The sequence below is a fragment of the Balaenoptera acutorostrata genome, chromosome 11 (assembly GCF_949987535.1).
Source record: "Balaenoptera acutorostrata chromosome 11, mBalAcu1.1, whole genome shotgun sequence".
In the NCBI taxonomy this organism is placed as follows: Eukaryota; Metazoa; Chordata; class Mammalia; order Artiodactyla; family Balaenopteridae; genus Balaenoptera; species Balaenoptera acutorostrata.
This window is the reverse complement of record NC_080074.1, coordinates 105442528-105456272: the sequence shown is the minus strand read 5'-3', so window position 1 is coordinate 105456272 and position 13745 is coordinate 105442528. Positions and strand designations below refer to the sequence as shown.

The 13745-nt window shown below is 39.9% G+C and overlaps 1 protein-coding gene across 13 annotated transcripts in view; it reads right to left on the bottom strand.

Annotated features, from left to right (window-relative positions):
• Window positions 1-13745, bottom strand: part of ERC1 (ELKS/RAB6-interacting/CAST family member 1) — a 424409-nt gene that overhangs the window by 45306 nt on the left and 365358 nt on the right. For 8 of the 13 annotated variants that reach the window (XM_057555932.1, XM_057555938.1, XM_057555936.1 and 5 more), the window contains one exon: window positions 11379-11477. In XM_057555932.1, the coding sequence (XP_057411915.1) occupies window positions 11379-11477 (99 nt within the window). Of the gene's footprint in view, window positions 1-9855; window positions 9922-11378; window positions 11478-13745 lie in introns of all 13 variants that reach the window. The other 5 variants (XM_057555941.1, XM_057555944.1, XM_057555940.1 and 2 more) reach the window with 1 other exon arrangement.

The following is a 13745-nucleotide window of genomic DNA, read 5'->3' as shown; positions in this document are numbered from 1 at the left end:
AGAGAATGTAGAGAAAATAACAAATTAGGGAGAAGCTGAGGACAAGTTAATGAAAGAAGTACTGTAGAACCCTATTGTAACAAGACTGTTGTTAAATAGTTCAGATAAAATGTGAGTCAAATCATATCCTCGAAAACATAACTCTATAAAATAAAAATGTGATATAATAGGCAAGTGTTAGGCCTATCTTCCAAAACTGGTATTAAAAGGGGTCCCACCACATGTTACCTGAGGGGTGGCTGATAAACCTGACCATGTATTCTAGAAGGTGGACTGGGAAACCAGCAGTCCACGTCATAACCATGTCAGACCACAGGGTAACCCGTTAGGGTACAGAGCAAATTAAAAGATTACAATATCTACTACAAATGCATAAAACTTTAAATAAAATACATGCAACTTTTCTTTAGGGTAAAAGCTCACCAGTTTTTTATTTCAAAAACTATTTATTGAGCTCCGTAGGGTCCCCCCATTTTCAGAGGACTATGAAAAACAATTAGGACGTGAAGAATTTTATTTTGCATGAAGTACAAGGATATTTTTATTGTCCAGGAAGAACGTCTGAGTCACGAATGATACCACAAACAGGAGGAAGACGGCACTTCCTTATTAGTCAAATGCTGGTAATTGTTAAGGTAAGAACCCATGCATCTGAGAGCTTATGTTCCAGAGATGTTCAAAACACTGCAATTTTCAGTCTAAGAAATACATCAAGTGAGTCACAGGACAATGTCACCTTAAATCATTCAGCAGAAACTACAAAAATGTAGGATGTACCTGTGGAACACTGTAAACTCTGTCTTAAAAATACATTGAGAGAGCGGGCTTCCCTGGTGGCGCAGTGGTTGAGAATCTGCCTGCTAATGCAGGGGACACGGGTTCGAGCCCTGGCCTGGGAAGATCCCACATGCCGCAGAGCGGCTGGGCCCGTGAGCCACAACTGCTGAGCCTGCGCGTCTGGAGCCTGTGCTCCGCAACGAGAGAGGCCCGCGCAGCGCGATGAAGAGTGGCCCCCGCTTGCCACAACTGGAGAAAGCCCTCGCACAGAAACGAAGACCCAACACAGCCAAAATCAATCAATCAATCAAACATACGCATCTGATTCAAGATCCTCATTAAAAAAAAAAAAAAAAAAAAAAAAAAATACATTGAGAGAAAGGTCTCTCCCCCAGATTACTCACAACTCACTCACATGGCCTAAGAAGAGGTCCCTGCCTCACTGAGCTCATGTGATCACCAAGCCTGTCAAGAATCACTTACAGCCACCGCGCAGGGGTGGTGCTCCTGCTTCTTTCTACGGCCTGAAAATAACCCTCAGGTCAGAAAACTTCAGAAGAAAGTGTCACCTGCCGCCAAGGTTGGCAGGGTGCTTCTTAAAGGTGATTAGGTCTGACAACGTCTGTGGCTGACCTCCCGCACAGATACCTGGGAGAGGTGTCTACACTGTTGCTCAGGCAGTACTGGTGACATCATTGATGATTCAGTAAAGAAGACATTTCTTTTGCTGCAGGAAAAATTAATTACTAGGATTGTGGGTTACTTGTGCAATGGGAGGAATGTTACTATATTAGGAGAGAGGAGAAATCTATAAAGTGAAGAGGAGCACCAAAGGATCTTGTAAATATTTGAGGATTTTTACCACAATCACTATCAATGTCACACAGTCCTTTACTGAGCACTTCCTGTGTGCTGGGCAGAGGGCTAAGTGCACTGAACACATTATTACATGTAATCCTTCCAAGAACCTTCACTATAGGTTTTATTACTGCCATTTAACAAATGAGGAACCTGATGCTTAGAGAACAGGTTGAGTGACTTGTGGGAAATTACACAGCTACCGAGCTGGACTCAAAGCAGATCTGGAGCCAAAGCATGCTATTACCACCAAACTAAACTGCCATAAAGTAATATAACTGCTGTACAGGGGACACAGGAGAAAACATGCTTTGTCAGTTTCACAGGTAGGACGTGATAGGAGAAAATAAAAGAGACAGGAGAAATAAACTCAGAAACAAAAGAGGAGACATTACAACTGATACCAGACAAATACAAAGAATCATGAGGCTACTACGAACAGCTATATGCCAATGCCAACAATTTGGACAGCCTAGAAGGACTGGATTAATTCCTAGAAACATACAACGTACCAAGACTGAATCATGAAGAAATAGAAAATTTGAACAGACCAATAACAAGTAAGGGAACCGAATCAGTAATTAAAAACCTCCCAAGAAAGAAAAGCTGAAGACCAGCTGGTTTCATTAGTGAATTCTACCAAACATTTAAAGAATTAACACCAATCTTTTAAAAAACTCTTCCAAAAAAATATAAGAGGAGAGAACTCTTCCAAATTCACTTTACAATGCCAGCATTACCTGATACCAAAACCAGAAAAAGATGCCACAAGAAAAGAAAATTACATGCCAATATCTCTGATGAACATAGATGGAAAAATTCTCAACAAAATATTAGCAAACCAAATTCAACAATACATTAAAAGGATCATATACCATGATCAAGTGGGGTTTATTCCAGGGATGCAAGGATGGTTCAACACCTGCAAATCAATCAATGTGACATACCACATTAACAAAATGAAGGACAAAAATTACATAATCATCTCAATAGGTGCAGAAAAAGCATCTGACAAAATTTAACATCCACTTATTAAAAAAAAAAATCTCAACAAAGCAGAAACAGAGGGAACATTCCTCAACATAGAAAAGGCCATATAATGACAAGTCCACAGCTAATATAATACTCAATGGTGAAAAGCTGAGAGCTTTTCCTCTAAGATCAAGAGCAAGACAAAGATGCCCACTCTCACCACTCTTATTCAATATGGTATTGGGAGTCCTAGACAGAGCAGTTAGACAAGAAAAAGAAATAAAAGGCATCCAAATAGAAATGGAAGAAGTAAAACTATCACTGTTTGCAGATGACATGATATTATATGCAGAAAACCATAAAGACTCTGTCAAAAAACTGTTAGAACTTATAAAAGAATTCAGTAATATTGCAGGATACAAAATTAATACACAAAATCAGTTGCATTTCTATACACTAATAACACACTATCAAAAAGAGAAATTAAGAAAACAATCTCATTTACAATTGTATCAGAAAGAATAAAATACCTAGGAATAAATGTAACCAAGGAGGTAAAAGACCTATTCCTTGAAAACTGTAAGACACTGACAAAAGAAATTGAAGAAGACACAAATAAATGGATAGTCTGTGCTCATGGATTTAAGGAATTAATACTGTTAAAATGTTCATACTACCCAAAGCAACATACAGATTCAGTGCAATCCCTATCAAAATTCCAATGGCATTTTTCACAGAAATAGAACAAAGAATCCTAAAATTTGTATGAAACCATAAAAGACCCCCAAATAGCCAAAGAAATCTTGAGAAAGAAGAACAAAGCTGGAGGCATTATGCTCCCTGATTTCAAATATATTTCAAAGCTATAGTAATTAAAACAGTATGGTACTGGCATAAAAAGAGACATATAGATCAATGGAACAGAACAGAGAACCCAGAAATAAATCCATGGATATATTGGTCAATTAATTTATGACAAAGGAGCCAAGAACATACAATGGGGAAAGGACAGTCTCTTCAATAAATGGTACTGGAAAACTGGACAGTTACATGCAAAAGAATAAAACTGGACCAAAATCTTACACCATACACAAAAATTAACTCAAAAAGGATGAAAGGGCTTCCCTGGTGGCGCAGTGGTTGAGAATCTGCCTGCTAATGCAGGAAACACGGGTTCGAGCCCTGGTCTGGGAAGATCCCACATGCCGCGGAGCAACTAGGCCCGTGAGCCACAACTGCTGAGCCTGCGCGTCTGGAGCCTGTGCTCCGCAACAAGAGAGGCCACAATAGTGAGAGGCCCGCGCACCGCGATGAGGAGTGGCCCCCACTTGCCACAACTGGAGAAAGCCATAGCACAAAAACGAAGACCCAACATAGCAATCAATCAGTCAATAAAGAAATCTTAAAAAAAAAAAAAAAAAAAAAAGGATGAAAGCCTTGAATGTGAGACCTGAAACCATAAAACTCCTATAAGAAAACATAGGTGGTAAGCTCCTTGACATAGATCTTGGGGATGAATTTTTGAATCTGACACCAAAAGCACAAGCAACAAAAGCAAAAATAAACTAGTGGGACTACATCAAACTAAAAAGCTTCTTCACAGCAAAGGAAACCATCAACAAAATGAAGACAACCTAGTGAATGGGAGAAAATATTTGCAAATCATATATCTGATAAGGGGCTAATATCCAAAATTTATAAAGAAGTCATACAACTCAATAGCAAAAAATTCACCTAAAAGTGGGCAGAAGATCTAAATAGACGTTTTTCTAAAAAGACATACAGATGGCCAACAGGTACGTGAAAAGGCACTCAACTAATCATCAGGGAAACGCAAATCAAAACCACAATGAAATATCACCTCACACTTGTTGGTGAGGATGTGGAGAAAAGGGAACCCTTATGCACTGTTGGTGGGAATGTAAATTGATGCAGCCACTATGGAAAACAGCATGGAGATTCCTCAAAAAATTCAAAATAGAACTACCATATGATCCTGCAATTCCACTTCTGAGTATATATCCAAAGGAAATAAAATCACTATCTTGAAAAGATATCTGCACGCCTGTGTTCCTTGCAGTGTTATTTATAATAGCGAAGACACACAGACAACCTAACTGTCCACTGACGGATAAAGAAAAATGTGGTGTATATACAGTTACCCTTGAACCATGCAGGGGTTAGGGGCACTGACCCTCTGAAGAGTCAAAAATCTGTGTGTAACTTATAGTTGGCCTTTTGTTCTGTGGTGCCTCTGTATCCATTGTTCCATAACTGCAGATTCAACCAACTCTTGATTGTGTAGTACTATACTATTTACTATTGCAAAAAAAAAATCTATGTATAAGTGGACCTGTGCAGTTCAAACCTGTGTTGTTCAAGAGCCAACTGTACACACACACACACACAGTAATATTATTCAGCCAATAAAAAAGAAGAAAATCCTACCATTTGTGACAACATGGATGGACCTTGAGGGTATTATGCTTAGTGAAATAAGTCAGACAAAGAAAAAGACAAATACTCTACAATCTCACTTACATGTGGAACCTAGAAAAACCAAACTCATAGATACAGGGAACAGATTTGGCAGTTGCCTGTGGTGGGGTCTGGGGGTGGGTAAAACGGTTGAGGGGGTCAAAAGGTGTAAACTTCCAGTTATATGATAAATATGCCCTGGGGATATAAGGCATGGTGTCTACTGTATATTTGAAAGTTATTAAAAGAGTAGACCTTAAAGTTCTCATCACAAGAAAAAAAACTGTAATTATGTGAGGTGATAGATGTTAACTAAACTTACTGTGGTGATCATTTGGCAATATATACATCTACCAAATCATTATGTTGTGCACCTTGGATTAATACAATGCTATTTGTCACTTATATCTCAAGAAAATGGGGGGGAGGGGGATGCTATGTAGAGAATGAGCTTTGGTTTAAATAAACGTCAGGAGAATAGTCAAAATGTAGGCAAAGATCATTAAAGTCAGGTGCTTATAAAGCTCCCATTCTTCCATTACCTTTCTACTGAAACCATTCTACACTGTGTGTGCAACCAGATTATTATTTTCTCCTATGATTTAACTCAGAGTACCTCCTCATTATAGCATTATAAGGTTCTTTTTCTTTTTCTTCCTTCAGTGTTAAATATCACAAGGCTAGGGCCAATGCACAGCTAACCTGGGAGGTTACTAACTTCCTAAAGTAAATACTTTTTTTTTTTTTTAAATAATGATGTTACCTTCATGTTTATTTTTTTATTTTATTTTATTTATTTATTTATTTATTTATTTATTTATTTATTTATTTATTTATTTATTTTTGGCTGTGTTGGGTCTTCGTTTCTGTGCGAGGGCTTTCTGTAGCTGTGGCAAGCGGGGGCCACTCTTCATTGCGGTGCGCGGGCCTCTCACTATCGCGGCCTCTCCTGTTGCGGAGCACAGGCTCCAGATGCGCAGGCTCAGTAATTGTGGCTCACGGGCCCAGTTGCTCCGTGGCATGTGGGATCTTCCCAGACCAGGGCTCGAACCCGTGTGCCCTGCATTGGCAGGCAGATTCTCAACCACTGTGCCACCAGGGAAGCCCTAAAGTAAATACTTTTTATCCATAGCATCTCATCCTCTATGACAGGGGTCCCCAACCCCCAGGCCACGGACCGCTACTGGTCATGGCCTGTTAGGAATCGCGCTGCACAGCAGGAGGGGAGCGGCGGGCAAGCGAGCGAAGCTTCATCTGTATTTACAGTCGCTCCCCATCGCTCGCATTACCGCCTGAGCTCCGCCTCGGGTCAGATCAGCGGCAGCCATTAGATTCTCATAGGAGAGCGAACCCTACTGTGAACTGCGCATGCGAAGGATCTAGGTGGCGCGTTCCTTATGAGAATCTAATGCCTGATGACCTGAGGTGGAGCTGAAGTGGTGATGCTAGCGCTGGGGAGTGGCTGCAAATACAGATTATCATTAGCAGAGAGGTTTGACTGCACAGAGACCATAATGAATCAATTGCTTGCAGACTCATATCAAAACCCTATCAGTGAGTGGCAAGTGAAAACAAGCTCCCACTGATTCTGCATTATGGTGAGTTGTATAATTATTTCATTATATATCACAATGTAATAATAACAGAAATAACAATAAAGTAGAAATAAATAATAGAAATAATAATAAAGTGCACAATAAATGTAATGTGCTTGAATCATCCCGAAACCATCCCCCCACCCCCCAACCCCTGGTCCGGGGGAAAACTGTCTTCCACGAAACCATGGGGTGCCACGGGGACCGCTGCTCTACGAGATGTCTAAAATAACAGCATAAAAAAGAAACATATACTTTTATATATAAAGGAAATGATGTTATCTGGCAATTTGCTCTCCAGAAAACACTAGAAAGTCAATATTCAATAAGTATTAATTGAATGCCTGTTATTGCCAGACAAGACAGAGTGTCTTTTCGTGTTAGTTTACACTGCTCCTTGTTGACTTAAGACTAATAAAGTAGATTTGAAGACAAAGAATATTCCTGGAAGATAGAGGGATATTTCATAATGACAAGGAGGTCAGTTTATCAAGAGTATACAACAATCAAAAATGGGTGTGCAGATAATAACAGAGCTTCAAAATACATGAAGCAAAAATTGAGAATTCAAAGGACAAATAGAATAATTCCAATTATACCTGGAGATTTTAATACTCCTCTCTCAGCATTTAATAGACTGCCCCCCACCCCCCCGGCAATTTTTAGTAAAGTCATAGAAGATATGAATAACCCTGTCAGCCACCTAGACCTATCAATATTTATAGAACACTATATGCAATAACTAAAGAATATCATTCTTTTCAAGAGCACATGGTAAGTTCACCAAGATGATCATTTTCTGGGCCATAAAGCATAAGTCTGAGAAATGATTACATCTAGTAAGGCTCATACTTTGCTGGTACACATGGTGTTTTTAAAAATTTTTACACACAAAACATTATTTATCTTCTTAAGTTTGATAAGGCAAATCATCAACTTCAAAAGCTTGAAATTTTGTTAAGAAAATCTGTTCTCTGTAGAATTAGCAAGTAAAGTGGATAGCAAGTCAAGACTTGGGCAATGTTTTAGGGATCACTCATGCATTTCTTTAGGTAAAACCTTTATAATATAATTATATTCACAGCATATTTTAGAAAACTTGAAATACTCTACCATAGAAACTCAAGCTGTGGCCAGCTAATTGCAACTGCACTTTGTTAAACCAATGACTGTTAATATCTTAGTGCAGTAAGATCAACAGTGCAATAATTTTAAGAAAATCGGTAGCATTTGAACACTTGTTAGGAGTTAGATTCTATTGTGGGAGAAGAGAAAGGAGAACGGAGACTCAGGAACAAGGTCATGTGAAGGTGGCTCATTTCTCAGTCTCCTGGTGAGGTTACCTATGGGCCGTGTGTCCTATGACACCAACGGGGCTGGGCTTCCTGCTAAGGCCTGCACAGAAGCTCCTGTGTTCTGCCAGAAGAGACAAGGCAGCTTCCCTTTGGGGGAGGAGGCTGCTGAACTACATTCAACTCCCGCGTGGCCCCCACAGGCTCCACGATGACCAACTCCACCCACCCCCCGTAGGGTGGAGTGTAGATAAAGAGAATTAGCACACAGATTTTCTCAGCTTCAGCTTTGTCTGGCGTGCAGGGTTCAAAGAGCTTTTTTTAAAAATTGGAGTATAATTGCTTTACAACGTTGCGTTAGTTTCTGCTGCACAACGAAGTGAATCAGCTATAGGTATACATATATCCCTTCCCCCTTGGACCTCCCTCCCACGCCCCCCATCCCACCCATCTAGGTCACCGCTGAGCACCAAGCTGAGCTCCCCGTGCTATACAGCAGGTTCCCACTAGCTATCTGTTTTACACATGGTAGTGTATTTACGTCAATCCTAATCTCCCAATTCATCCCACACCCCCTTCCCCACCCACTGTGTCCACACGCCCGTCCTCTACTTCTGTGCAGACAGACCTAGAGTCTGTCATACAGAGTGAAGTAAGTCAGAAAGAGAAAAACAAATACTGTATATTAATGCACGTATGTGGAATCTAGAAAACTGGTACGGATGAACCTCTTTGCAGGGCAGGAATAGAGACTCAAAGAGCTTTGTGGTTGGCATCACGCATTTCAGCTTCTTTCACAGCCTCAGGATAAAGCCATGTGGAAAGTTTCCCGTCTTCACAGTGCCCGCCTCTTTCCACAACTTACCTCATTGTTCTCCTCGGCTGTGTTTGCAGCGAGAGGTCTACATGACCCTCATCATTTTAAGGAGGGTAACACCAAGACACAGGCTTTTCAGGAAGAACCAACTCCAGCAGAGTGAGATCGCCAAAAACCACGGGCAGTGAATCCAGGGGTGCAAGGCCACCAATACGTGTGAACTTACTCATCATAATTATTATTTTTTCTAAGGAAAGGATTTCCTCAGTCAAACCTCCAGGGCATTGGATCAAAGAGAGATACTGACACAGCTGGACTATATTTTCTAGCCAATTGGCCTGGAAAGGAGAATCTAGACAGTGTCCTGGCAACAGTTTAACACAGCAGCAATCCATAAAAGAGGGAAAAAGAACTCTGTAGACCGACTTCTTAAAAAGTCTTCTTTTGCTTCTTTATTCCTCTTTATTTATAAGGACAGTTTGGGGTAAATCCCAGGCTCTAGGGGTTGCCCAGGCTAGGCACTCGGGAAGAATGACTGACCCCGAGGATGCAGAACGTTCTTCTATAAACAGAAACTCAAGGTTTTAGTCCACAGTACAGGTTTTTTTTTGTTTTTTTAAGACTATATACTTTAACTTATCATAAACAGTATATCCCAAACCTACTGGCAGAGTATCTGATCAATTTTCTATTTCCGGTTTGATGTAAGTCACTATAAACCTTACCAGGACACTGTAAAATCATGCTAGACAGGGTAGTTTATAAATAAAATAACAACAGGAGAAATTTATCAATAGTTACATGCCCTGGAAGTTCTCCCAAAAATGCATGAAAGAAATTATAAAAGTGACTATTAACACACAACAAGAAAAAAAGCCCCAAACCCCAAACCCCACTATGTCAGAAGCATAGCAATACACACAGGAATCAGGTGAAATGAGAAGGCAGAGAGCACACCAAGGATTTAGTAAATTACAGAGAAACAAGACGTGAGATGATCGTGTGAAAAAAAGTGACGGCAAACAAACAGAACGCATGTCTGTAGTTAAGGAGAGCCGTTTCTCACCGTGCTGAACAAATGGCTGCCCTAGGAGCACGTGGACGGCTATGCCCATATGCCCTCCTCCTCGTCCTACGGGACGGCAGAGACCCCAGAGCAGCGTGGGAACGAAAAGAGCTGGTTAGTATTCAAAACAGAGACACAAGCACACTGTAGCAGCAGCAAACGGTCTCTAATCTCCTGACCCTTTTTACATCAGGCTCTGACTCGTAATTAGCTTGTCACTGTACTTCAGCCTTCCGACCTCTCCGAGACGCTCTCTCTAGCCACTGCTGGATCTGGGCAACATTATCAAGTGGGAGGCTTTTCTTTATTTTTTGCCTTTTCCTCAACCTTTCCCCATTCCTGTTTGCCTCCCACTACTGCAAGGTACCCAATTCCTTGTGTGTATCAGTGAAACCTGTTTCAAGGAAAGGATCTAATACTCATCTTATATACACTGGCGTAAACTTAATTCCAGGTATCAAGAAGCAGGCAGAACAAGCAAAATGATGTCTTGGCAGGGACAGACTGCTGACATCAAGGCAGACAGTTCTCCATTCTGCCTGTGTCAAAGATTGTACTGTTTTCCCTCTAAAATATAAGGCCTGCCTCAACTGGCTAAGAAAATGTCATCAAACCATGACTGTACCTTCTGAATCTTAGAAAAAAATTGCATTTTCCATATTATTGCTGCTTTCACCTGCAATATTTCTTCTTCTTCTCCTAAGACAAAGCTATGCTATCATTTGGAGGAGATGCTCAGTGGGGGAGCTTTCCTTGACTCTTTAGTCATATGGATGTAATTACTTAACTATTATTTTTCTCCCTCAGCTGTATATTTTAAGATTGAGTGTGATGGAGATGTTGAAATCTGACTTTTGGCAATGGGATATGAGGTAATCTGTTCACTACTCTCCCCCATCCATCATATTCAAGATCTTGGGAGAGTTTCCTTCTTCCAAAAAAACTGGCATTGAATATGGTTCCCCTTCAGGCTGACTCATCACTGCCTCTTCTGCACTGATGAGAAGTTGAAGGCAACAATTTAAGAATGACATTGATGGAGGGATCCACCAAGGAAATGGGAGCGAAGACACTAAGTTTCAATCTTCACATCTACTAGGTGATGAGCAGAGATTTTAAAATTTGCAATTAAATAATATTCAATAGTTACCGTTACACTGCACTGTGCGTGCCTCACTGAGCTTACAGGGAAAGTTTTGTTTTTCTACTGAGGCACTGTCTCTTAAATAAGAAAAGCAGGACAGTTACAAATTAGTGAGTATCTCTGAGAAGACTGAATTTTTTTCTCATCTCAAGGATTCTTCAGTGTCCTCAAATCTGCTGAGTATCTCCTCTTAAAATATTCAGAATCAGGTACCACCTTCCTCTACAGAAACTGACTCTGTGTTAAAATAAAAAAAAGTTTTCAGAAACTGATTATTTTTATTTTTTAACTTGTACCCCAGAATCTGTAATGTGCTAGTACAAAAGACATCAAAATAAAAGCATACTGGTTTTCACAAGACAATCAAAAGCAGTCTTACCTGGTCTGGGGAGGGTTTATGATTGGTTTGACTGGAATGGGAGGATCTGAAGTGGTCATCCTCATAATTGTCGGCCATGAGCTTCATTCGATTTTGTGTCTAAGAGGAAATGATGCATAAGGTTAAATTTAGGTAAAATTTCTGTGACACACTGCAAAGTAACAAGGCCTTAAGAATGTCCTAAGAAAGGATAAAACGAATCCTGCCTGAAATAAAATAAATTAAACATAGGATTTCTGAGGATACTGGGGGAAGAAAGTTTAGACACTGTTATGGACTGAACTGGGTCCCCTCAAAATTCATGTTGAGGCCCTAACCCCCAACGCGACTGTGTCTGCAGACAGCCTTTAGGAGATAAGTTAGGGTTCAGTGGGGTCATAAGGTGGGGCCCTAATCTGATGGGACTGTGGCCCTGTAAGAAGAGGAAGGGGGAGATGAGTCCCCCTGCCGCATGGGGACACAGTGAGGAGGAGGCCTCCGTGAGCCAGGAAGAGGGCTCTCACAGGAACCAAGGCAGCTGGCACCTTGCTCTTGGACTTCCCAGCCTCCAGAACGGTGAGAAAATAAATTTGCTGTTTAAGTCACTCCGTCTATGGTATTTTGTTATGGCAGCCCAAGCAGGCTAAGACAAGCACCTAAATTTCCACAGGAATTTTGGAGGGAGGAGTAATCTCCCTAAATTAAGCACTTTACTGCAGTGCCTGTTTTTATTTTTTAAAATAAAAACTGGATTATACTACATATAGGATAGAACTCTGCTACCTCTATTTTTTCACTTCGTGATATCAATATATAGGACCCATCTTTCCAGGTTACCATAAAATTACTCACCCTTTTTAACAACTATTCCATTTGAGGGAGATGTTATATAACATACAGACCATAAATACTGGGGGAAAAGTTATCATTATCTGTAAATGAAATGATTATATACCTAGAAAATCCAAGAGAATCAATTGAAAAATGATTACAATTTACAATGAAGTTCAGCAAGGTGATCAGACAGAAGCTATATATTAAAATTCAATAGCTTTTCTTTACACCACCAATAAACAATTCAGGTTTTGGAAATGAGTTGAAGATTCTGAAATTCTTCTCTTCAACCCTAGACCAGAAGAGGATTATTATCCCACTGCCTCTTCTCCATGTTCACCAAAATGGAGGACTGGATTGGTAATTCTGTGTGCCTGGTTAATTTAAAACCCAGGTGAATGTAATATATATATATACATATAAAACATTTTAGAGAATTCCCTTTGCAGAGCAAGCAATTCAGAAAATGCACGGTACAAACACTATGCATAAAATCAAACAACAATATTGTTAAAACCTGAAGTTTTAAAAGCATTAAAAATATATTTGATAATATTATATGATTCAAAAATGTTCACTGTAGATAATCTAAAACACAAAAAGAAAAAAAAGAAAAATTACCTGTAAATCCCTCTAACCAGTGATAATCATTGTTAATATTTCGGTGCACCTGTTCAGCCTCTTCCCTATGAACATAAAAGTAGCATGCTTTTCTGATTTATTCTCTATTTCTGCTACGATATGGTATTTTTAAAATTGCTATATCTTAGGGTATATTTTGATATCTGGTAGGACATGTTGTCCTTCTCCACCAATTCTGCTTTATCAAAATCTGATTGGGTATCTTTGACACATTTTCTTTTCTAGATGAATTTAAAACATTTTGTCTACTTCCATAAAAAAGTTGAGAGAGATTTTTCTTCGGTATTTTTTCACATAATGATGCCTGAGCAAGTGTAGGGTCAAAGTGCTTGGACCTGAATTCTAGTTCTGCCTCTTACCAGCTAGCTCAGCTGGGGCAAGCTACTCAAATGCTCGGAGCCTCAACTTCCTCACCTTTAAAATGAGGATAACAATACCTTCTCCCCATAAGACTGTTGTTAGGATTAACCAAGTTAATACAAGCTCTTAGAAAGGTGCGTGGCATACAATCAACACCCAATAAATTTCAGCTATCACCATCGTTATGAACATTTCTTTTCATGTCATTAAGTATTATTCTAAAACCTAATTTTAACTGGCTGCATAGTATTCAGTTGAATAGATGTTTAACGAGTCCCATATTGCTGGGCATTTGGGCTCTTTACATTTTCACCTAGTAATATATGCACATTTCTAAGCCAGTTCCTCCCTCCAGGATATAATGAGAGCAGAGAAAATACTTATCAAGAAATTGTCTGTGATATCAAATTTCTCTTTTCTGAGATGATGTACAGGGACCTTGAAAATATGTAGGGCACTGTTTCTTATGTCAAGCTGTATTTATGACAAATGGAGAGTCGTCTGCAAGGCAGCTCTGGGGAAGCAGGAGGGAGAGAGCAAAGGGCAAAGGGG